Here is a 25078-nt window from a genome sequence, read left to right on the forward strand (position 1 = left end):
ACTTCTAGCCTCCAGGACTGTGAGTCAATACATTTCTGTCGTTTAAGCCATCCGGTCTGTGGAATGGTTTTATGGCAGCCCTGGCAAGCTAATACAGGCTCAAAGGGGCAGAGAACTGTAGTCCACCGGCCCCAATTTGAACGTCCTTTATCAAGTAAAACAAAGTACTTAGAGGGGGAACCCCTGCCTCTTAACTGTCCCTCTGTCATGGGTCTCTGACCCACGTACCACTTCATCACTATTTAATTGCCCGAGAGATCATATGCACACAGACACAAATTAGAATGTTCCTTTCATGTCAGGGGCCTTGGGGTTCACTTAGTATTTACAGCAAAATATTCCTTGGATCCTAGGCAGCACTGGAAAGCAAGTCAGGGTCCCCTGTCCCCACTGGAAAAAAAGCTAACACATCCCTTCTTCTCCATCCTTATTTTTCCAATATTCACATTTCTGATGTGAGCAACACACAGGGAATGACCAAGATTGTGAGGAAAATTAGACTTTTCCAGGGAGACCTAATTCTGATGGAAACAGACTTGTTTCCTTTGGGTGATGATGAGGTGCACTGCCCCCCCCCCCCACACACACACACACTCAGAAGGGGCTGCTCCCTCAGAGACAGCCACGTCTTTACTCCTGTGAATGCCTCCCAGGCTGGACTCCCTCCCGGGGGCTGAGTGGTTGGAGCAGTGTTTTCTGCTTTGCATCCTGAAACGGAACCGAAACTTGGGCGTGAGCAATGTTTTGCATTATGAGCCCATTTCCCCTTCGACTCCCCGCCCGGGGAGGGAAGGCTCGCGGTGTCCCAGCTGGGCCTGACCTCTGGGGAATGTCTCACAGCCCAGGAAACAAGCAGCCTGGGCCCTGAAGCCCGGCCCTGGAACTGGTGGCCCAGGAGCCAATGCTATTCTGGGCAGAACACGCCCCCTGCCGAGAGGGCTGGGGAAGCATTTGTCAGTGCGGGGCAGGGCGGGGGCGGGAGGGCGGCTGACTTTCCCAGCAGGCAGCGGCCAGGCACTACCTGGCCAAAATAGTAACTGCTGAAAGTGACAATGACATAATCCATGCGCAGCCACGGCTGGGAGGTCACATTCTGGTTCCCCAGCCGAGCACTGGCTAAGGACCGCCCTGGATGAGGACTCCACACCCTGCCCAACTCCAAGACCAAGACCGGAGCGGTCCTGAGAATTTGTGTTCCCGTTCATTCATTTAAGTGCTGTCTATTAACTGGATTCATTAAACATACGCCTCGTGCCTTCATTCTTATCATCATTGTAGTTTTCCGAGATGATCGTAAGATCCTTATCAAGACACACACAACTGGCAAGCATTCCAATTGTGCCCACAGAGGCCAGCCTCACCACCGTGACCTCCAGTTCAAGTGGAGAAGTCAGTGTCCCACCCAGACTGTGCCTGGGGGCTTGGGGGGCATGTGAGTGTCACCTATGCAGGGCTGTGGGTAATGCAGCCCTTCCCTCTCTCCTAGGGACCCATGAAGTAAAGGCAAGTTTGAGTCTGCTGATCCCAAGCACCGTAAAATGAGGCATGGGGACCCGGGGGCAGGGTGATCGTCCGTCCCCTAAACAGCCCTCCCTGCAGGAGGAAGTCTTGCTGCAGAGCCCTTAAAAGGAAAACCACATCTGTCACTCAACATGACGAGTTTGCACACTTCCTGATACGCCGGGCATGGCTATCAAAGCCCCAGAAATGCACCGAGCTGCCCAAGCCACTATTATCCTACACCCAATGGAAGTGGCTCCTTGAGAAGAATTTTCCAAATATCAAACCAGAAACTCTCTGGAAACAGGAGAGAGAGAAACGAGTGCAGATTTCCTTTCTAGAGAAGAGCTGAGGCTCCCTGGGCAGGAAGGAGCTGGCCAACCCCTCCTGAGGGGCCCCGGGCCACAGGCTGAGACAGGGCTGCAGGGGCGCTGATGGAGGTGAAATGGAGGCAGGGCAGTGGTTCGAGCCCTGGGGAATCTGGGAGTGATGACCTGGGGAGTGAGAGGGCTCACGGATGCATGTGGGCAGAATTCAGTGGCTTGGCAGTGCCCAAGGGGAGCTGGTCCCAGTTGCTCTCCGCTTCCAGGGCACCTTTCAAAGTCCTGCTTAGACACTTGGACAAAGCGATGAGCCAGAGCTCAGAAATGAGGGTGCGGCTCCTCCCCTGCCTTTTAGTTCTCCGAAGCCTTGGCTCCCGGCCTCTGCCGCCCCTGACCGTGGGCAGGCTCGCTTTCGGCTTCCTTTGATTCATAGGTGGCTGCCTTGCCAATAACCCTTTATAGGAAGCAAGAGGAACTCAACACCCAGCTCCCAACTTGCGGGGGACAGAGGAGCGCGTGTAGGGTTTCTTTAAAGAAGGAAATGACTGCACTGACTTAATTTGGAAGCCCCTGAATTTAATTTGCCCTTAATGTGAAAGCTGGGTTTTCTCTCCCACTTTCTTCCCGGAGCCAAGAAACAGCTCCTCCCAGCTCCGTTTGTGGGGGGCTGCGCAGATAGAAAATGCTTTGCCAACATCTCAGCTAACACCCAAGATGACGTGCCCACAGAGGAGATGAAGACACTGAACAGACCTGGGACACACAGGGGGCTGTTCACTCACAGTGGCTGAGGGCACAGGGAGGAGGAAAGGGGTCTGCACTCTCAGTTGCCGCCTCCAAACCCAGCTTTGTCACACCCAGAAGGTGTCCTTTCAGACTCCAAGGTCTTCTTTATGTCTCTACATAGATCCTTCTCAGGCCGCACACCCTGCTGTCATCTTAGCCCTGGTCCCATCTCCAGTCAACATTTGCCAAAAATAAAAGGGGAAAACTCCCTTCTCAAACCAAGGACCTCAGTGATCTACCTTGATTTTTCTCCGCAGATTAGAACAATTCACTGCATGGCTATCAACGACAGAGGGAAAGTGTGGTTATTGTAGGCGAATTATACTGAATTCAAGAACATTCTAAATCCTGAAGCAGAACCCGCTGGCTTTCTGCTTTGCAGGATGGTAACATGACATTAAAACAGCTCTTTCTCCAGGAAGGCATTTCCTCTCTGCTTACAGGGCTGCTTGATCAACCTCCTCCTGAACTCTTGACATATCTGAGCCAGAGCTCAGAAATAGAAAGACACCGTCCAGCTCAGACTCAGAACCCTACCTGCTAAAAAATGAAAAGATGCATTGAGTAAATCCCCCAAATTTAGTTCGAACTAGCCTCCCTGATTTTGGAGTGTTAGAAATTATGTTCAGTACCTGGCTGGTGTGGCTCAGTGGTTGAGCGTCGACCTATGAACCAGGAGGTCACAGTTGGATTCCAGGTCAGGGCACATGCCTGAGTTGCAGGCTCGATCCCCAGTGTGGGGTGTGTAGGAGGCAGCCAATCAATGATTCTCTCTCATCATTAATATTTCTCTCTCTCCCTCTCCCTCTCTGAAATCAATAAAAAAATTTTTTTTAAAAAGAACAAAGAGCCGAAACCGGTTTGGCTCAGTGGATAGAGCGTCGGCCTGCGGACTGAAGGGTCCCAGGTTTGATTCCGGTCAAGGGCATGTACCTGGGTTGCGGGCACATCCCCAGTGGGAGATGTGCAGGAGGCAGCTGGTCGATGTTTCTCTCTCATCGATGTTTCTAACTCTCTATCTCTCTCCCTTCCTCTCTGTAAAAAATCAATAAAATATAAAAAAAAAAAGAACAAAGAAACTATGTTGACTATCCACAAAGGACGATTTCTCAGATTAAGAAGTTGAAGACGTTGATAGCAGTAGAGCTGTTTGCCCCTCCTTAGAGTGAGTGGAGAGGTTGAGACATGGATCTGCCTGATGTAAGGATGATGCCATCACAGCGGAGTGGTCTTGTTCTCTCCAACAAGTGCCCTCGAGGCACCTGCAAGAACCCTGCCCTTTCTTTCCAATGTTCAGCGCAAGGAGACTTGAAAATACAATTTTCAAGATCGGAAAGTTTGGATAGTTTTTGCTTAGGGATCTGGGCACCAGTAGAATCACGCTCATGAAATGCTAGATTGTTAGAGCTGCCGGTCCAAGGCCACCCACTCTTCTGGGGGCTGAGTATGCGGAAAGACAAGGACTAAAGGCCTAAGTTACAGGAATGGTCTCAGAATCCTGCAGACAGACACCCAGTGATGAGGCCAAGGGAGGTGCACCCATATTAGTCTGTGACGAATGGCTGGTTTCTTAACATTCCTCTGCCCTCTAGTGGCATTTAGAGGCTAAACTTAAGTCCCAAAGAACTTCCAAGGAGTTCCTAGTCAGGGAGGACTCATCCTCAAGACTTTCAGGACTTACTGTTTTAACTCAAACACATTTTTGTGAGACCTGACTCCAGGTCTGCTGGTGTGCTGGGCGATGACCTGAGGCCGCAGTACAGTGAACACTTTACCTGATAACTTACGGCAGGTGACAGCTTGTTCCTTCATAATAATGTGATCCACCCACAAAGCCTGCGCACGCACACACACACACACACACACACACACACACACACACCAGCTGGAGACAAGGCGTTCCACAATAACTCCATGGTTGAGGCTGCGCCTTCACCATTTGGAATGCTTTTACAATGATATAGCCAAGTCTGCAGTTACATCGTGCTGTTTGCATGCAGTCTTTGGCCTGGTACCTTGCACTGTTCTCAAGCCTGGAAGAGCCAGGTGCAGTGTCGTTCTGAACTCTCTCCCACTGCAGTAGCTAACACGTAGCCAGCACTCACACCACGTGGCCGAGTTATTGATGGGCTCTGGGCAAATCAATCAACCGAAGTAGTTCATGCAAAACATTTTTCCATATCATTAGGTTTTTAGCAAAATTTCTGCCAAGGGAGCTTTTCAGTCCAGGAAACAAAATTTGTTTACATATAAAAATATATTTACAAGTAGAAGATGAATTTAGACATATCATTCGAAGCAGTCCCAAGACAAAGCTGTTTTCTGCCACATAATTAGGATGCAACGGCAAAACTGTTTCCTTTCAGCGAAAACATGGCCCAGTATCAAAGGGTGGTTCATGGCCAGGGTGGATCTTTGTCTTGCGAAGCCAGGGGCTATCCCCGCATCCTGCCAGGCAAAGCGAGAGAACTTTCCCAGGGACCCTGACACCCTGGCAAGCAATACCTGACATTTTTCTGTACTAGAATAATCCCAGTATGGCGGTCTTTTCCAATGACCTGCAGAGTAAACTGTGTCTTGGGCTGCACAGATTAATCTGAACTACCCAGGGAAAATGTGCCCAGTACCAACATTTATTGTGATCGTGTTTATATGCCTGAGTTAATTTTTCTTTTCTTTTTCTTTTTTTAAAAAAATATATTTTTTGATTTCAGAGAGGAAAGGAAATGGAGAGATAGAAACATCAATGATGAGAGAGAATCATTGATTGGCTGCCTCCTGCACATCCTCTATTGGGGATCGAGCCCAGAACCCGGGCATGTGCCCTGACAGGGAATCGGACCGTGACCTCCTGGTTCATAGGTCAACAATCAACCACTGAGCCACACCAGCTGGGCATAGCAGTTAATTTTTTTGTCATTAGACTCACTAGTGCTCAGCTTCCAGCCCCTTTCCTGATTTTTATCAGCGGCAGGTGTAGTAAATTTGGGCCCATCGCAAAAGAAGCATTCCATATGTTTAAGATATTTTGTAAACCCTAGGCAACCACTAAAACATTTTTAAAAGAGGCATCACTCATAATGGAGGTATAATTGAATCATACAAAAATATTCAATCCAGCCCTGGCCCAGTGGCTCAGTTGGTTGGAGCGTCATCCGGTACAACAAAAGGTCGCAGGTTTGATCTCCAGTCAGGACGTGCATGGGAGGCAACCCATTGGTATTTCTCTCACGCATTAATGTTTCTTTTTCTTTCTTTTTTAAAAATATATTTTTATTGATTTCAGAGAGGAAGGGAGAGGGAGAGAGAGATAGAAACATCAATGATGAGAGAGAATCATTGATTGGCTGCTTCCTGGACGCCCCCTACTGGGGATCGAGCCTATACCCCGGGCATGTGCCCTTGACTGGAATCGAACCTGGGACCTTTCAGTCCGCAGGCTGACGCCCTATCCACTGAGCCAAACCAGCTAAGGTAATGTTTCTCTTTCTAAAAAAAAAAAAAAAATCAGCTCGTGTACAGGAGGCAGCCAGTCAATGATTCTCTCTTATCATTGAAGTTTCTATCTCTTCCTTTCCCTTCCTCTCTGAAACCAATTTAAAAACATTTTTTAAGACCATCAGGAAGAGGCATTCTTAGGCAAGTCCTTTATGAACGCTGACTAGCGAAGAAACAAAAAGAATGGCAACAAGTCTCCAACTAAGAGTTTGTTAAATCACACATACTCGCACACACATCCTCTTTAACAGATTATTGGTCTTGCTTAATCAATGTTAGTGTAAAGAAAAAGAACCCAAAGATGACGTTAATCCGATCAGGGAGGCATGAGAACGTTGACTTTGGGGAGATAGCAGAGGATAGAGAAAGGTATCCCCAAACTGGGTTCAAATTCCAGCTCAACAAACCCTGAGCAGGAAGATGCTGTGAATGAGGCTTGGTGCCTGTTTCCTGCCACATGGGGTCCTCTGAGCCTCACTGGAAGCAGCTAATTGGTATTTTCTCCCTGTCCCTGCCTTTATATGTTTACCTTTCAAATTTGTGTTCCTTGGCATTCCAAAGGGAAAACAAGCCCTCTTAAAACACAAAAGCAGTGCAGTACACTGTGTCTGACCTCTGACCAGAGTAACTCCTAAATGCCACTTGGCTTTTTAAGTAAATAGAGCATTGGGTAAATTCTTCAAACACACAGTGCTAATCCCTCCACACTCAACGATCCCAAAGCAACACAACAACACAACACAAAATTCAGGAACAAGCTTTGTTCAGAGCAAAAGGCAGCACCCTCCTTTGACATGGACTCCTTAGGGACCTGTGTTTTGGGAGAAGCGAGATCTTTGAGGCTCCTCAGGGGGGAGCAGTACAATGAAAGTGTCTCTCCATGCAGTGGGCAGAAACGCAGCTCAAGACCAGAGCAAGGTGGTGGGCATTTGGGAATTCTTCGCTAGTCAGCGTTCATAAAGGACCGGCCTAAGGAACAACAGGTCGCATGGCAGGTTTAACTGATATTTCTTGGGACAAGCAAAGTGGGAGAAGGCTGAATTCACATCATACACACTACCTCCTGCCCTTGGGCATTTAATTAGCTATGAAACAAAAACTACATAGTGAACTGGATGGCGTGGAAAGCCATTCTAGTATGTAATATATTTCCCAAGTTAATGTTACTAGAGATTGACTATCTACAAGCTAAGTACTTTATTTCAATGGATCCTAGACTTTCAACAAAACACTTTGTGCAATGATAGAGACTCCTCTCTTATAGGTAACAGCCTTTCTCCTTTTTTTGAGGGCAATTAGGGGCATTTGTCTGACTGGCAAAAAGCAAGGCGTTTGGGCAATCAAAAAAAAGGGGGGGGTGTTGAAAATTCCTCAGAAATAGAACACTTCTTAAACGTATGCTTCTTTTAAAAAAATAAGAATCAGGCTTCAAGTCAAGATGATGGTGTAGGTAAATGCGATACTCTGAACTTCTCACATCAAAAATTACCACTAAGCTACAGAGCAGTAATCATTCAGAACACCTGACATCTAACTGAACCAAGTCCTACAACTAAGGATATAAAGAAGCCACATCCAGACTGGTAGGAGAGACAAACACCTGGAATGGGCTGCTCCCACACCCACGAATGGTGGATAAAACTGGGATATCTCTGTTGCAGAGGTTCCCCCGAGGAGCAAGGTCCCCCAACCCAGGGCTCCAGCAGAGATTGCGGCTGAGATGGAGGCTGCTGGAGTCCCAGGGCCCCCACACAGACTTACTCGGACTCTCTGGCTCAGGGCTCCAGCGTTGAGGCAGCAGCTCGAAAGACCAGGGATATATGGGGAGGAAGTGTCTGGCACCAGGACGAGAGCTAGAGGGGCAGCTTTTCCCCAGAAATGCTGCCGGAGGCCAGCGTTCCTTTTCTGGGACACCTCCCCCACACACGCACGCACAGAGCCAGCAGGCAGGTGCCATAAATTAGTCTCCATTAACCAGCCCTGGTGATTCCCTGAGACCCCGCCCCACCCAACTTGCAGGCTCACCCAAGCTATTTCCAGTGGCTTTCCCATACAGTCTGTCTTGGCTCATGCTTCAGACTCCTAAAACCTCTCAAACAAGCAGCACCTGGCCTCAGCATGCCCCGTGCCTCTTGCTAAGTGTCCCTAACCCAGCATTAGCAGCAGCCAGCCTTGGTTCACAGCTTGGCCTCTCCTGGGCACCTCCAAGCCCAGCACAAGTAGGAGCATCTGCAGATCACTTGGTAGCTCATGTTGGGTGGCCCCAGGCAGGCAGGGCACAGTGGTGGCTGACCTTGACACACCTCCCAGGAGGCCCCAGAGCCAGTGGATAAAAAAGCATGTGAAAGTTTCCCTCTTGTAAAAGGCCAAATTTTGCCATCAGTAATTTAAACAAAAATTTAAAATATAATTGAGCATTCAATCTAATCAATTGATTTCTAATAATTGATAGACTGAAAACAAACATGGGGAGCAAACATTTTTAGTCTGGTTTAAAAAATAAATTCAAGCAATTTGAATCAGCCTTGCCACCAATCTGCAGAATCAGTCTTTTTAGTAAGTGGTGTGTGTCAACAAATAAAGATGACACTACAATACAACTGGGTAAACAGGCATTACCTATTTAATAAGTACAATATATACATAGAATTCTCTTGAAAAGCTTAATTTTATACAGAGACATATTTACAAAATGAACAATGTAATCAAATTAGAGATTATCTGTACAATACACACATATATATATAGCTATATCTACCTATCTATATATACATTTATATGAACTTTGGAAGATAAGCAAGTTTCATCATCATAATCTAAATGGACAGCCATATTGCATTTTAAAAAAGGATTCCATTCCAGAAGAAAAATACTTTAATATACAATTATACTTTTCATTAATTGTCCTGAAAATTCTTGATGTTTGGACACATTTTTCAATTATTTTCTCTTCTTCAGCCTTGAAAAGCTTTTAGGTTTTTAGTGCCACCAACTGGTGTTAAAAATTAATAATCTTAGTGTCAAAAAAGAATTGTTTTGTTTTAAAATAAAAAAGTTATTGAAAAATAAGCTACTGGCGTCAACATTCATAAGGCAAATTAACAATACCGAACAACAACATGATTGATAAAAATATTTTCACCATGGTAGTACATATAACATTCACAATACTAATGGTTTCTAATTTTATTTTCCCCTACTGGTAAATATTAGTCTAAATTTACATGTAAAAATCTTTAGAAAATAATACAGTGCAAAACAAAGTTTGGAAACACACATGACTGCAGGATTAGATAATCTTTATAAGCATCAAGTAGGCATTAATAATTTACTAAAATGGCAAAAATCGAATGCCACTTTATGGTCTTTGGATTTTTTTTCCTTCTTACGGAATAATTAAACATCAAACTGACAAAAGTGTGGAAATGTATGTAACTACCAAGGGAACAGCCATCAGCTGCCGCGTACCTCAGTAAGGATTCATTTCCCAAAGATGCGTGCCAGAGTGAGGTTTCTGGGCCACCTACTTGCACAGGAGGACTGACCCTCTTCCCACGCGGCTGGCAGGAGTGGCAGAGGCTCAGAGCTGCCCGTTTCCTGCTGGGTGCGTTCTAGGACCACAGCTCTGGGAGGAGGGGAACTGCTTTCTCTGGCCTGTTCACCAGTATCATCACGGTACCTAGTATGGCGCCAGGCAACAGATTTTCAATAACCATGTTTATTAAATGAATAAATAACATGGTAGCCTGATAAAACTTAATTTCAAGATGTCTATTTAAATGGTGATGAAGAAAGTTAAAAAGAAACCATCAAAGTTCAAACTTGTTATTCTGCTCAAACACACTATTTGCAATCCTTGAAACTTAACAGACTGAAGTTTGGAGGGGTATGGGGGAAAAAGGGAGTCACAGTAAATATTCACTTTAAAATTGAAACCTGGTGAAGTGTATACATACACACACACACACACACACACAAAATCATTTCCTGCTTAAAGAAACCAAAACTGCACTAACCAAAACAGTCTTTGATGTGTACAATTCATAATGCACATACAAAAAAACTCCCCCCCAGATCTGAGGTTTATGGAGACCATTTTCCTTGTCTGGGTACCCCATTCTTCTCTCCATATATTAACACAGTAAGGGAAGAAGCCCTCTAAGTCAGGAGCTACGTGTGAGTCAGTGTAGAGATAGAGATCTGACATGTGCACATTTTTGTACATTTTGCTCAGTCCTGACCCATATAAAAAGGATGCAGTAAAAACTAAAGAACAAAAGGAAAATATTTTCTTCAAAAGTTTTCCATAGTTTCTTATATTTTAGGGGGAAAAGTAATAATAAGTCAAAATATGGTTTACAATAGCTTTCTTCTATTATTGTTTCCAATTTAAACTTCTCCAAATGAATGGTGGCACAAATGTCAATATTGGAATGTTTCAATTTTGTATGTAATAACTGTATATATATTTTTAATTTTTATGTTTTTAAGAGTGTATAGACACAGGATCACTATTTGGTCTCCATTAATACATTTTGTGTCTCAGAAGAAAATAAATATTGTAATGTTTGAATCTATATCACATAAGAAGCCGTAAAAATTTAGTTGCCTTGGCTACTCTAAGTAGTCTTTGGGAGTATCAACTATATGTCTAGAAGCAAATGGGAAAATAATTCCGATTTGATTGCACTTACCCTCTTATTCTGATAAATTACTATTGGTAAAAAGAACAAGACACATTATTGTAAGACTAATACTTTTTAACAGCTATTTAAAAAATAAAATGTTTTAAAACTTGTATTTCCATTTTGAAGTAAAAAGATTTTGTTTTGGGATGACAATACATAACTTAATATACAGAAAAAACAATATAATGAATCATCTAACCCTTAGTAAATTATCTTTTTAAACAATGATGACTAAAAAAAATGTTAAAACCCATGAAAGGGATATTGCCACCACGAGCCCAACTTTGAGAACCATACAATTCTTGAAAGGCTTTTAATCTATTATCCCAAAGCTTACTTAAGGGGAGAAAAAAGAATGCAAAAATCCAAAACAAAAATGAGACTTTCTGCAAGACAAAAATATAAACCGCACACAGAAATTAGATGAAAAATTATAAGAAGCAAGAAAAATTCAATGACATAGAAATACTGACACCACAACTGGCAATATTCAAGTTGCCACATTGCAAATAAATATTGTAAAAATCCAATAGGATACATAAATTTGGCTCTAAAATTCCTTTGGTTACAGAGAAGTAATTATTTTCTGTTTTAAATAAATACACTGAAACGCCTTATATGTGGGGATTGTTGGATCACTCCACTATAACAAGTAAGTATATCAATAGTGAAGAATGGGAGCTCAAACAGTACAGAATGAGTGCATTCTCTTGGGAACAGAATCTTCATAAAAATTTTAAACATTTATCTTTGCATTTGATATTAGTAAAACGCAAGTATTTCAGTTTCAAAGAATTCACTATTCATCTCGTTTTAATAACTAGTCAATTTCACATTTTAAAATATAAACAAAGTCCACAGGAATTTTCTAAATGAGCACGTTATTTTAAATCATATTTTATGTAACTGAAGATTTAAAAAACTCAACTATGAACTCAAACAATTTGAATCTGAAAAAAATGTACCTAGCCCAGATAAGGTACATACCTGATCATGGGCCAATTACCACAAGCTAGCTTTCCTATTAGCTTCCATTAAAATGAAAGGATTTAAGGATCACTGGTACCCTCCCTAAAACACAACCAAATGAAATATTGGGATGTCAAGACAAAATTTTTTATTTTTTATTTTTCTTTTAAGTTAGGAAAATAGCATATTACTGGTCCTTTCATGCATAATTTTAAAAAGCTGGATCATTTTTGACATGATGTGTTTTAAAGGGGAAAAAAATGGAGAAGGGTTTTCCAAAAGCCCTTGTATGTTGAGCATTTCAATGATTCTTAGCAAATTAAACTATGTTGTTTTGGTTCTATGGTGGCTGTCACCATACGAAAACAGATTCCATCAAGTCTACACTCTTACAGGACACACTGCAATGCATTCCTAAGGTAAAGGTACTTTTCTGTAGGTCAAACAATCATTCTTTACTGGCTGACACAGCTGGGGAGGCTCCGACAATACGGGCAGTGACCCTGCTCCTCGTGTGGTGGTTCTCTCTTCCCTGAGCAGCAGTTTCGTGTTAGGTTTTCTTCGTCCTCTGTTCTAGTTCGTGCTGGTGTTTAATAAGACGTTCTATTTCTGTTCCAAGTGTTTGTAGATTTTCCTTTAACCGTTTGAAAAAAGAACAAAATAAGAACAGAACTACTAAGTATAATAAGTAAAAAGTGTTTCACTTGAACTACCTTTGCCTACATTTTGAAGAGTGATTAGTCTTATATGTTATATGAAATAAACTAGACACAGCTATTTTCAGTAAAGTAGTCCTCCATATTACAAAGTCATACTTACTTTTTTTCTTACTGAAGCTACAGCAAATTTTATTACATAAAATTATTACCAAAGTTAAAAAATAATTTTTAAAATCCACTACTAACTATCCAATAGCTAAACGGGCTCATCAACAGTCAAGTGGATAAAAAAGCTGTGGTACATAAATACAATGGGATATTACTCAGCCAAAAAAAAAGAATGAAATCTTACCATTTGGAACAGCGTGGATGACCTAGAGCAGCGGTCGCCAACCGGTGTTCAGCGGACCACTGGTGGTCCATGAAGTCTGAAAGGTTGGCGACCACTGACCTAGAGGGTATTATGCTAAGTGAAATAAGTCAGACAGAGAAAGACAAATACCATACGATTTCACTTATGTGTGAAATCTCAAGGATAAAATAAATCAACAAACAAAATTGAAGCAGACTCATAGATACAGAGAACAGACTGACTGATGGTTGCAGAGAAGTGGGGGGTTAAGGGGGGCTAGGTGAAAAAGACAAAGGGATTAAGAGTACAAATTGGTAGTTTTAAAACAGTCATGGGGATGTAAGGTACATCATAGGGAATATAGTCAATAATACTGCAATACTATGTATGGTGCCAGGTGGGTGTTGGAAATATTGGGGGAACACTTTATAAAGTATATAATTGTCTAACCACTATGCTGTACACTGAAACTAATACAAGATAATGCTGAATGTAAACTATAATCGAAAAATATAAATATAGCTAAATGATGACTTTTTACTCTTTCTTTCGTTGCTCTGTAAAAAAATTCTACTTTACAGAAAAAGAACAACATGCTCATTTTATCTCTGGGTAAAATGCTATCTTCCATTACAGAAATAGTTCACTATGTACTGGGTCAAACTATGAAACAGGCACCATTTTGCCATGTTTACTGGTGGGTAAGTGAACGAGAAGTACAAATACCTTCAAAGTAATATTTTTTAGTAACGTATCTTCCAAAACAGCCTGTAATTTTCGGTTGATCTCCAGCGAGAGTTCCAATGTCAGTCCACTATCAGCTGGATGGGATGTGTACAGAGACGCCATGATGCCACCCCGTCTACTTAAGTGGACTTTGTTAAAATCAGATGCCTCTGAAGAAAGGGTGCCTGCCTCTTCCCGTAAAATGTAACTCTGAATGATTCTGCAAAATAAAACCACACTATCAGTTATGTACCTGCAGAATTAAAAACGCTGGGATTTGCAAGAGTCAACTAATCATAAGCATCAAGATGACTAGTATAAATACCTACAAGGTTAATAACAGAACTGTATTAGGAAAGAAAGGAATTTTCCTTATTCAGATGCTTTCCTAAAGATATATAAACAATGCTTTTCCATGTCTTTCCTTATTACTTGAATAAAAGTATTTGAGTAGTTTTTTGTTCCTATTTCAGTTCATATTTTCAATTTTCCTGTTAAGCTTAGAACTGTATTTTACTCTTTTTCTTTTAAAAGTTATGGGCAAACTTTTCTGTAAGTCCAAAATTATTTCAAAATAAACATGAGCCAATTGTGGGTAAAGACTGCACTATCAAAGCCCTTAAATGAGCACGGTATTTGTGAGGGGTCTGGCGCAGCACCGTCCTGGAGTGTCAGCACGGGATGTGGCTCTCCGCTCTTGGTCCGTCACTTACGGAGTGAGTGCTGAATCTGGAACAGTTAGTAATCTGACGTGAGCCCCAGCGACTATCTGTCAAATTAGAGAACTCATTCTCTCCGAGTAGATGTAAGAAATCAATGAGCTATTAAGTCAACAGGCATCATGTCTTGTACTTAGTAGTTGCCCAATAAATTACCCCACTATGTTCTACCCAGCAGGAAAGATAATCCACACACTATAAAGCTCTTAGAATCGGTCATAAAAATAAAAACCTAAGTGGAGCACTTTAAGACCAAAGTTATTTTAATATCTCAAAAAAATTAATGTCAATTGGTCACCATCATGAACAACACAGTAATTATCTGGACCAGGAAGCTCATAACCAACAGAAGACTTCAGTGGAAACAAATGGTCACTGACATCCTTCACGCTGGGAAGGCAACAGTACCTTAGACAGAACTTCGGGAATAACTAGCTATTGTGTAAGACCACAGCAGATGTCACCTTTGTGTTGGGATTCAGAACCCTTTCTGGTGGTGCCAAGACAACTAGCACTGGCATAATTTATGATTCCTTGGATTACCCAAAGAAAAATGAACCCAAACACAGACTTTCAAGTCATGGCCTATATGAGAAGACCTTGAGGAAACAGAGAAAGACGCGAGAACAGGCTGAAGAACATCACGGGGACTCAAAGGCCAACATTAGTGCTGCAGAAAGTGAGAGGAGGTGGAACAGGAGTGAAGATTCTTCAGTGACTTTATTTGTGGCAACTGCAGATTTTTCATGAGAGGGTTAATACACTAAGAGCTTTAAAAAACATTAATGTCTACTGAAATCTATTATCCCCTTCAAGGAAAGATTTGTGTTTTCCTTAATTTCTGTATTCCTAAACCTAGAACACAACAAGTGATTAACAAAAGATTGGGAAGTGAATGACTATAATTAAGAATTATTTTTTGAAATACAGGATCTTGGTGTGATTAATTCAAAACCAGTAAGTTAACCACTTGAATAATGGTATTTTAAACACAGAATATGTGACCATAATAATACATACTTTGTTTTTTTCCTAATTTCTTCCACCAATTGTTTGATGTGATCCTCCATAAATTCTATCTTTTCATGCTTTCGGGCATGTGCTTTCTGCAGCCTTACTATCCTCTCAATCAACATGGCCTTGTCTACTTCTGGGAAGTTATCCACAGCCACCGACGACCCGGTATTTTCCGGAGATCGATCTTCTGCACTGCTTCGAGCATTAATGGACCCTGAAGAGAAAAAAAGTTTAGACATTGTACCTGGTATAGAGTCATCTCTAATCTCATATTGTTTCTTCTAGTATGACTTTCAAATATAACTCTAACAGAGTTGGACACAGGATCCAACACAAGTCATACCTGGTTTGAGTTCTTATTTCTGAATATACTGATGATAGAAGCACAAAAAGATCTACTATATCTTTCAAGAATAGGAGGAGGAAATGTCAACAAAGAAATATGGAACTCGAGAAAAAGTCAGAAATAACAAGTCTGAAGTAAGACCAAATCAAACCAAGAAAAAGATACAGGAGAGTAGCATACAGCCACGTGGGCTAAGCTCAGCTCAGCTCAGGAGCCAGGCCTCCCTAGGTTCAAATCCCACTTTCTAGCTGTGAGACTTCGGACAAGTTAATTAAACTCTCTGTGCCTCAGTCACTTCATCTTAAAATGAGAACAACAGCATTATTCACCTCACAGGACTATTATCCGCATTTAAATGAGTTACTACACGTGAAGCTGGAACAACGCATCTAGTGAGCTCTACGTGAATGCTAGCTATTATTTCTATCAACATTAGTTGTAAAGAATTTTTAACCCTTTTCCCTACAAAGTTAAGCTTTTTACCCCATTCTATAGATTTTAGACAAGTAATATATCTTATTCAACTCATACACTAATAAATGGCAGAGCTGGGACCTAAATACCTATGTGTAATTTCAAATCCACGTTTCTTCTGCTACACCGTTTCCCACTATTGTAACCCTTGATGGCATTTTCCCCCCTAATATGCAACTCCTGGAGCAGTACAGGCTGGTGGCAAGCAAGGGCTTTAGAATCTGAGAGCTCAGTCACTGAGGATTTGGGGTGAGTCATGGAAACACACTTTAAAGTGGGAATTGTAACAGCTCACATGACTTTTCCAGAGTAAATGATATACTTAAAGCATTGAGCCTGGTTCCTGGCATTCCAAAATTGATATTTTGCTAATTACCATTTTCACAATGTTACCAATCATAATTTCATAGACTCTATTCATTTCTGCTGTACCATAAGCATATCAACCATGAGAAATGCTAATATTTTAAAAATACATGTGTGTATATACACTTAAAAATCTGATATATAACAATGGTCACTTCAGTAGTTCTCAGTAAAAGTAAAAAGAGAGACCACACTACAGCAAATCTCTCTGTAGGAATGGATACAATTTGAATTTAATAATGGAAGAGGAAGTTGTTACACAGAATAGAGACAAAGCAGATAAGAAAAAAGGAGGTAGGGGAATAAGTGATAGAGAACCACGTGACATATACCTGAAACTAATATAATATTGTATGTCAACTATACTTTTAACTAAAAAGAGCTTTACATTCCAGAATTGGGGGTGGGGTGGGGGAAGAGCCACATGGCAAACCCTGGATAATGGAAATATTTCTTATAATATGCACAACTACCACTTTTTAAAATTCAAAATGAAAGAAAAACGTTTCAATACCTTTTAAAACAAAATAAGCTATTTCTTTTTATAATCAATCACAAAATAACTAAAACCATTAGTTTTTTTACCTGATGAACTAGAACGACTTCCCATGCTGCTGACTTCTTTATCATAGCCTCCATTCTCGACCTGATCTAATTTTCTTCGTGCTAGAGAAGAAAGAAATGGGTTACTTGTGACACTTATCATGACCATTTGCCCCTATTACCTCTGATTTTTATTGCTAAAATCACTTAGGCCAAGAGGGCTATAGGTGTCATTTATACAAAATGACATCTAGAAATGCACAGGTCAAATACAACATATATGGAAACATTACAATAACAACCGAGACTGGCTGGCATCACTTCGGTACCCTGAGCCTAACTGCTGGAGTCCTGAAAGATGTAGAAAGATACCAGAAATTTCCCCCAAATTTCACTTCAATTATATCTATAAAAACAGACTGACTTCTCATGGCAAATATCTGAATAAATTTATATTAAGTAAATGCTAAATCTCTTTTATTACTATGTGTAATCCTGTTTTGACACAATAAAGCAGAGGGAAATAATAGAGAATAGGAAGTCAGAATGCATATCTTATTCATCTTTGTACCCAAGCACAGGACACACACGCCCAATGATTGTATGAATTTTAAAATGAAAGAAATCTGGATTCCAGCTCTGGCTATCAATCACTGTGTTTGGTTAAGCTATAAGCTTTCTGGGTTTCAAATTCCTGTACAACGAAAGGTTAGGTCTCACCGATCTCTAAGTTAGAGGTCTACTATATGGGGTGCAAGTTCAAAAGATGCTGCACAAAACAATTCATACACAAGTGTAGGGGAAAAATTTTAGAACTACTATTAATACTTATATTTAATCTGACCTTTTAAAATTTCTATTTCTCTTGTTGTCTAATATGCATTGGTAACATTCTAATATACATCAAATAGAATAATACATGTTTAAAATTTATAAATATATAAAATTAGAGAACAAGTGCTCAAGTAATCTTTACTAGGAGTACGTGATCAAAAATATTCCGACACTACTGCCTTAAGTTCCATGAACAAATGTCCTTTAGCATAGAAGATGCTACAGGCTATTCATGTAACTGCAAGAAGTTTAGCAATTTGGTTTATGAACATTAGTACATTAAAAAGAACATAAGGCTCTAATCAATGTGGAAGAACCTGATGTGAAAAGTATTTTTTCTATAAATCCTAAAGATTTTAAGAAACAAAACACATTCCAGGTCTAAGTGTGGAGGACTTTCCTACCTTGCTGAAGTTGTTTGGTAAGGTCCTTGACACTAGAGGCATGCTTACGTCTCTGAGTTACTAAATCATCTTTTAATTCTTCAACTTGGGTACTCAGTGCTTTAACTTCTGTTTGTTTACAAGTGAGTTCAGCTTGCAGAGCCTGGACTTCCTCTTTTCGCAGTTCTTCCTCTTTCAACAATCTACTTTCCTAAATATTAAATTAAGATAAAACAAAAACACCAATTTTAATAGGTGACTTGTATGTTTCCACTATTTCTCAGTTTAAAACATTAAAAATACAAAGCCTTTGATAGTAGATTCTTCTGTCATCACTCCTTACTAGGTTTTGTTTACTGAGCTCCTCAAATTCTTCACATAGCAAACCAGGGGGGTACATTACTACATCTACCAGTTTACACATGCAAAAGCACCATGTGGTACAGGTCTCTGTATTTTTTAACTAAAATCTCAAATTATTTTTATAAGTAACTTGAAGGCACTCTCATAACTCAGAAATATTAAACCATTTTTAAAGTACAAAAATGTAAAAATGTAAAGTACTTTTAAAAAAGATATAGTAATTCCAGCCCTAGTCGGTTTGGCTCAGTGGATAGAGTGGCCTGCGGACTGAAGGGTCCCAGATTCGGTTTTGGTCAAGGGCACGTACCTTGGTTGCAGGCTCCCGGCCCTGGTCTGTGTGCATGCGGTAGGCAACCAATCAATATATCTCTCGCACATCGATGTCTCTCTCTCTCTCTCTCTCTCTCCTTTCCATTCTCTCTAAAAATCAATGGAAAACTATCCTCGGGTGAGGATTAAAATAAATAAATAAAAAGATATAGTAATTCTAGTTAGAAATGTCAAAAACCCTGATTTCCTTGTTTTCAAAAGTGAAATGCTTCATAACCATTTTAGGGAAAATTTTTATTATAAGCTACCTAAGTTGAAAGGAAAACCGACATTCTTCACAGCATTTGAAAAATTTGTAAGAAAGTCAGTGCCAATAAAAAAGAGCTTAGATCAACTACACTCGGTTTATGCTAGTAGGGAAATCGAATTGGTGCTTCTTGCTATGTTGCTTTAAGTGGTGAATGTACAATTATACTTACCAAGTTGGTATTTGTCTGTTTCATTTGCTCACACTGGCTTTGTAACTGACTTTCACTACAGGAAAGCTTGTCACACTGGGACTGTAAAGAATTGCATTCAGACTGAAGCTGTGCGTTCTTACTAGTAAGCTTTTCTGTAAACAGCAGTAGCTCAGATTCTCTTTTCCTACTGCCTTCGATGTCTTTTTGTAGGTCATTAATCAAAGAATTAAGACTTTCCACTTCTTCCTTCAAATTCTCAATTTCTTGTTTACCTCTAAAAAACAAAGTTTATATTTTTAAAAAAATTAAACCATTAAAAAACATTAAATTAATTGTTTGGGAATTTTCATGGAAGGAAATGCTTTATAAAAGTACTTTTATTTGTGAATGACTAGCACATACTAGGAACTAAGAGCTAGGAATACAAGGGAGCATGACAGGCATGGCCCCTGCTTTCAAAGTTTTTTGTCAGGTAGGAAAGTTATCTAAGTGAAATAAACATTTTTGATGATGAAAGCACCAAGTGGGTCACCCAGCCTAGTGCAAGTGATGCTTGAATTAATTCTTAAAGTAGTGGTTAGCAAACTTTTCTTGTAAAAGGCCCAGACAGTACACAATTTAGCTTCTGGGGCATTTGGCCATTATTGCAAATGTTTGAAGCCGCCACTATCGTGTCAAAGCAGCCACAGACTATACATAAAGGAATGAGCTCAGCTATGTTCCAAAATGTAATATAAAAGACAGTGCTGGGCTAGGTTTGGCTTGCCAGCCATAGTTTGCTAATTCCTGACATAAAGGAAGAATAGGAATGAATGTGAGAACCAAATACTATGTTCCAGGAAGGGAAGCTGGGCAGGGAAGAAGTGAATGAATTCTTGTGGGTCCTAACAAACAGATGTTCAACATTGATGAGGATAAGGACTGCACTATATCCCTGGCACTTAATACAGGGCTTAGCACATAGAAGATAATCAATCAACATTTGTTAACTAACTATTGCTGGAATAAGAGTGAAAGAGGAGAAGGCGCAGAGGGAGAAGCAAGGAACAGGTCACTAATGACCCTCCAAGCCATGTTAAGGCATCTGAACTCACGAGGCAATCATTGAAATATTTTGAGAAAAATTTCCTTTTTAAAAAGATGCTAACTGCAGTGTGGGAAATGGATTAAAAGGGAAGAAAAATATTTAGAAACCGTGGCAGTTTTCCAGATGAGAGCTGAGAATGCCTTGGACAGTGGTAGTAGCAACAGGAATATGAAAGTAAACAGACTGAAAGGCATTGAAGAGACATCACTAATAATACTTTGTGTCTGGTGAGATATGTGAGGGGAAGGACAGAGGGCCAAGGTGTCCCATGTGGATGCTACTCATCACTCATCTCAGGGACATCACAGAAACATAGTTGGGGTGGGAAAGATGAAGCTTTGGACATATTAAAGTCTGAGGTGCCTTTGATACTTTCATGTTTAGAACTCAGCAAAAAGGGCTGAACATGACGTGCCAGTCCTGCAGCATACTTTAAGAATAGTTAGGATCATCCAGGGTAATGATAAAATAAGGACAAAAAGAGTTTTTTGAGAGAATGAGAAGGCTGACGAGGAGTCTGAGAAAGAGTGGCCAACAAGTGGGGAGGATTACTAGGAGAACATATGACAAAATGAAGCCAGAGGCATGACAAGAAAGGTAAGGGCCGTGGCTGGTGTGGCTCAGTTGGTTGGGCATTGTCCCATGCACTGAGAGGTTGCTGGTTCGATTCCTGGTCAGGTCACATGCCTGGGTTGTGGACTTGATCCCCAATAGGAGGCATGCAGGAGGCAATTGATCAATGTTACGCTCCCACCTCAATGTTTCTCTCTTCTCCCTTCCTCTCTCTCTAAAAATCAATAAACTGCTAACGAATTAATGAATGAATGAAAGAAAAGGAAGGAAGGAAGGAAGGAAGGAAGGAAGGAAGGAAGGAAGGAAGGAAGGAAGGAAGGAAGGAAGGAAGGAAGGAAGGAAGGAGGGAGGGAGGGAGGGAGGGAGGGAGGGAGGGAGGGAGGGAGGGAGGGAGGGAGGAAGGAAGGAGTTTAGTGGTATTAATACTGAAAACTCAAGTCAGGTTTAGTCTGAGGAAGTGTCTACTAGATTTAAGGAGGCATAGCAGTTTTTAATGGAATGTTGGGATAGAAGTTTGGATGAGTGGAGAAGGTTAGAACAACAAAGAAGTACTAGTAAATGAAGGACAGGTAGAGATGACCCTATAAAGATGTGTGGCTGTGAAAGAAAGGAGAAAGGTAGGCGAAGGTCACTGGAGCTTGATGTTTGTAATAATATTTACATGTAGAAAGAAAACAAAGTCAGTAGAAAGAGAGCAGTAAGAGAAAAGGATAAAGAAAGAATAATCAACGAAGACCCTGAGAAGGCAGGAGCGCATGGGACCCACAGATGAAGTAGAGAACAATTCCATTCAGAGAGGAACAGGAACATTTCTTCCATAACAGAAGGAAATGAAGGAAGAATGGTTGTAGATGCAGGCAAGTTCAGGGGATGAATAGCAAGACGTTTTGAACTTGTCAACTGATAGCTCCCATTTCTTCTGTGCAGTCAGAGTAAATAGTAAAGCGAGAAGGAAGATGAGCAGTGTGAAGAAAGCCGTAAGGTTTAGAAGAGATGCTGAGAAGATGGGGAGAAGGCTCTAAGGACACATGATAGGATTTGAGGTGCATTAATATTCCCAGGGGAGGTTGCTAACCATGGGTTTATAGCAGTATCACTCTGGAGGATGGTGAAGATTTCTTTAGCAACACTCAGCAGCCTCGGTATGAGAAGTATTTGGATTCAACCTGAATCCATGCTCTGCCAGGTAATGTCATGAGTAGTTTAGCTAAAGGGTTTTATAAGAAGCCAAGGAATAAGTTCAGATCCTGACCTCAAGCTACATGCATACAAAGATAAAGATATAGATGTATATCTAACTTGTAGGAGAAAAAGTAACTATTGTGTGTAAGTAACAGAATTTGAAAGCTAAGTAATGAATAAAGAAACCAAAGTACATTCTCTCTTATAAACTGCTACTGACAATGTTCAGGAAATATAAACTTTGATTTTTTAGAAGCCATGATGGGAACTTCAAAGATAATCCAAAAAATTTCAAGAAAGACCAAAACTTAAAATTTTTTAGCCAGTAAAAATTTTAAATTATTCTTGTTTGATGCAATAATTGCATTTAAAAATAGAAACTTGGGATAGAATTAAAAAGCCTGTTGATTAGCACAAACAGAAATTGCTCATTTTATACCTTTGATATTGCTCCTGTATCTGATCTGCAATTTTCATTTTGTCCAAGAAGTTCTGAATTTCAGCTTTCTGGCGATTAATAATTTCCTTATATTTCGATAATTCATCTTCTGTTCTTAATCGTTCATCTTCTAGACATTTCACCTATCAAAATCATAACCAAGTTTAACTACAAACAATATTTTCTTGTTCATTATTAGCTATTTCAGGTAGTGGTTATATATGAACAACCTAAGCTGAATTCTGAAGCAGTGTTAGTTAATGTGAAGAAAACATAATGGGAAGTTAAAGTCCTGGGTTTCATCTCAGATTTCCTCTGATTTAGCCATGGGAATTTCAGTATGTCACTTTATTTTTGCTGAATCTCCATTTCTTCACCTGAAAATAGGACATACCTCTCCTACCTACCTCAAGGAACTGGCGTGGAGAACAAAGAAGTGTACAGGGAAAACACTTTGAAAATTACTGTGCTTGCAAACTCAAAGTGGTTACTTAAAAGCCTATTTCTAAATAAATGAATGATATACAATGGTACCGTTTCACAATTACATTAAAAGAGATATTAGTCTTACAATAAAGACAATAAACACTGAAAAGAACTTAACAGATTGTTAGAAATTAAAACTGTATACAAGACTATTAAATATACCCAGGAGAAGTAAAAAGAAACTCTATTATTTTCTCATAGTCACGGTTCTAAAATCCAATTATCTTTCCAATTAATTTGCTGATAAGACTGCCTTTGGATCAGAAGCCCAAGGATAAGTTATAGATCCAGCAAATGTGTTAAAAAACAGGAATGTTGGGAACACTTGGAAGGGGTTGAAGTAGAAGACATTTTCATTTCAGTAAGAGAGTCCATTTTATTGCTAGGGAATTGATATTCTACTCCTATGAGTTCTTTCATTTGGAAAACTTCTAATTAAATACCCTTTCCCCAACAGTTTAAAAATCAGAATGAGTCCAAAATTAAAAATGTTTACCCTTCGTCTTGAGTCACGACCAAAGATCTAATTACCTTTGTTCTCAGTGTCCGTAGCTCATCCATGCCTTCCTTAAATGTCCTCTTCAGATCCTCCAGTTCCTTGATTTTGGCATGATGCATCTTTTAGAAAGTTTAAAAGAAACCACAGATCATTATGTACTAAACTAGATCCTGATCCTCCCAAAGGCTTTAAAAGTAGATGACAATGAGTACTCATTATTTCTCTCCTGTATTTATTACACAATCTAGGGCAGTGGTCGGCAAACTCATTAGTCAACAGAGCCAAATATCAACAGTAAACGATTGAAATTTCTTTTGAGAGCCAAATTTTTTAAACTTAAACTATATAGGTAGGTACATTGTTATTAACTTAATTAGAGTACTCCTAAGGCTTAGGAAGAGCCACACTCAAGGGGCCAAAGAGCCGCATGTGGCTCGCAAGCCGCAGTTTGCCGACCACGGATCTAGGGTATACAAAGAGCTACTCACCTCTAGCTGGTCAGATTTTTCCTGCATTTGTTTTTCAAGCTCTCCTTTTGTGACTCTGAGCTTGGCATCAAGCTCATTTGATTTAATTTCTTCTGACTCCTAATGGGAAATAAATTTTAAAGGAATGACTTAATTTTTCAAGTTTAATACTTTGAAAAGTGAAGAAGGCTTTTGCAATTAAGTGTGTTAATTAAGAAATACATAGTATATATATCTACAAATGATTACTTCACTGAAAGACTTTAAATATGTTAATTTTGCAAGAACAAGAATTGCATACCTAAGATATGTAACATAATACACAGTGGTTTTTTTGAACTTATACATCTACAAACATGTACTCTTTATTCTTCTGACGTTTTCTAGTGTTTTTATTTAGTTAATGAGATCTCTATATAAGCTACAAGTACTTTGACATCAGAAATAAACCTGTATTTTATTTAATTGACCTACCAAATACATCCCACACTTCAAATATTACAGATACAACCTTTAATGAAACAATATTAATATTGGCATAATTTGTTACTAATCTATTTGAAAAAAAAGTTAAGCATACCTGGTATGTTTTTATCATATCCTGACAATTTTTTCGTATCTGATCTGCTTCTTCCTTTGCTTGGGTTAACTTTGTTGTTGTCTCTTTGAGTTTATCTTTGGTTTCCTGCATTGATAAAAGGACAGTGACAAACGTGGGCACAATGATGTGATGAATGGTAGGAACAATGACCAGGGCAGAGAAAGTTTTTGTCTCAGCACTGCCACTGAGGGGCCGAATAATTAAAGCCATTAAATAAAGTTAAATTTCATAAGGTTCTCAGCAAATCACTAGAATTTACTAACTAACCTGGTGAGAGCACACAGAGAAGACAATTCTTTGGTTATGGCCGTGGTATCTATTAAAAACTGCTTTCTTATAGATTCATGCTGCAGTTTGGTTTCTATTCCTCACCACTCACCTGAAACAACAATTCTGAAGGTTTGTAGGGACTACTCTCTCGTCAAATTCAATTACTTCTTTTTTCTCGTTTCTTCTTCTTGACTTTG

The 25078-nt window shown here is 40.1% G+C and overlaps 1 protein-coding gene across 9 annotated transcripts in view; it reads right to left on the minus strand.

Moving 5' to 3' along the window:
- Window positions 1-8707: 8707 nt before the first annotated feature.
- Window positions 8708-25078, minus strand: part of CCDC186 (coiled-coil domain containing 186) — a 40716-nt gene continuing 24345 nt past the window's right edge. For 6 of the 9 annotated variants that reach the window (XM_023753375.1, XM_023753371.1, XM_023753370.1 and 3 more), the window contains 10 exons: window positions 24591-24695; window positions 24032-24130; window positions 23576-23662; window positions 22559-22701; window positions 19296-19551; window positions 18205-18394; window positions 17009-17089; window positions 15241-15451; window positions 13502-13721; window positions 8709-12398 (listed from right to left, as the gene is read on the minus strand). In XM_023753375.1, coding sequence (XP_023609143.1) covers window positions 12315-12398; window positions 13502-13721; window positions 15241-15451; window positions 17009-17089; window positions 18205-18394; window positions 19296-19551; window positions 22559-22701; window positions 23576-23662; window positions 24032-24130; window positions 24591-24695 — 1476 coding nt within the window. In that variant the 3' untranslated portion in view covers window positions 8709-12314. Of the gene's footprint in view, window positions 12407-13501; window positions 13722-15240; window positions 15452-17008; window positions 17090-18204; window positions 18395-19295; window positions 19552-22558; window positions 22702-23575; window positions 23663-24031; window positions 24131-24590; window positions 24696-25078 lie in introns of all 9 variants that reach the window. The other 3 variants (XM_023753374.1, XM_023753373.1, XM_023753376.1) reach the window with 3 other exon arrangements.

This window comes from Myotis lucifugus, unplaced genomic scaffold (assembly GCF_000147115.1).
Source record: "Myotis lucifugus unplaced genomic scaffold, Myoluc2.0 scaffold_44, whole genome shotgun sequence".
Classification (NCBI taxonomy): Eukaryota; Metazoa; Chordata; class Mammalia; order Chiroptera; family Vespertilionidae; genus Myotis; species Myotis lucifugus.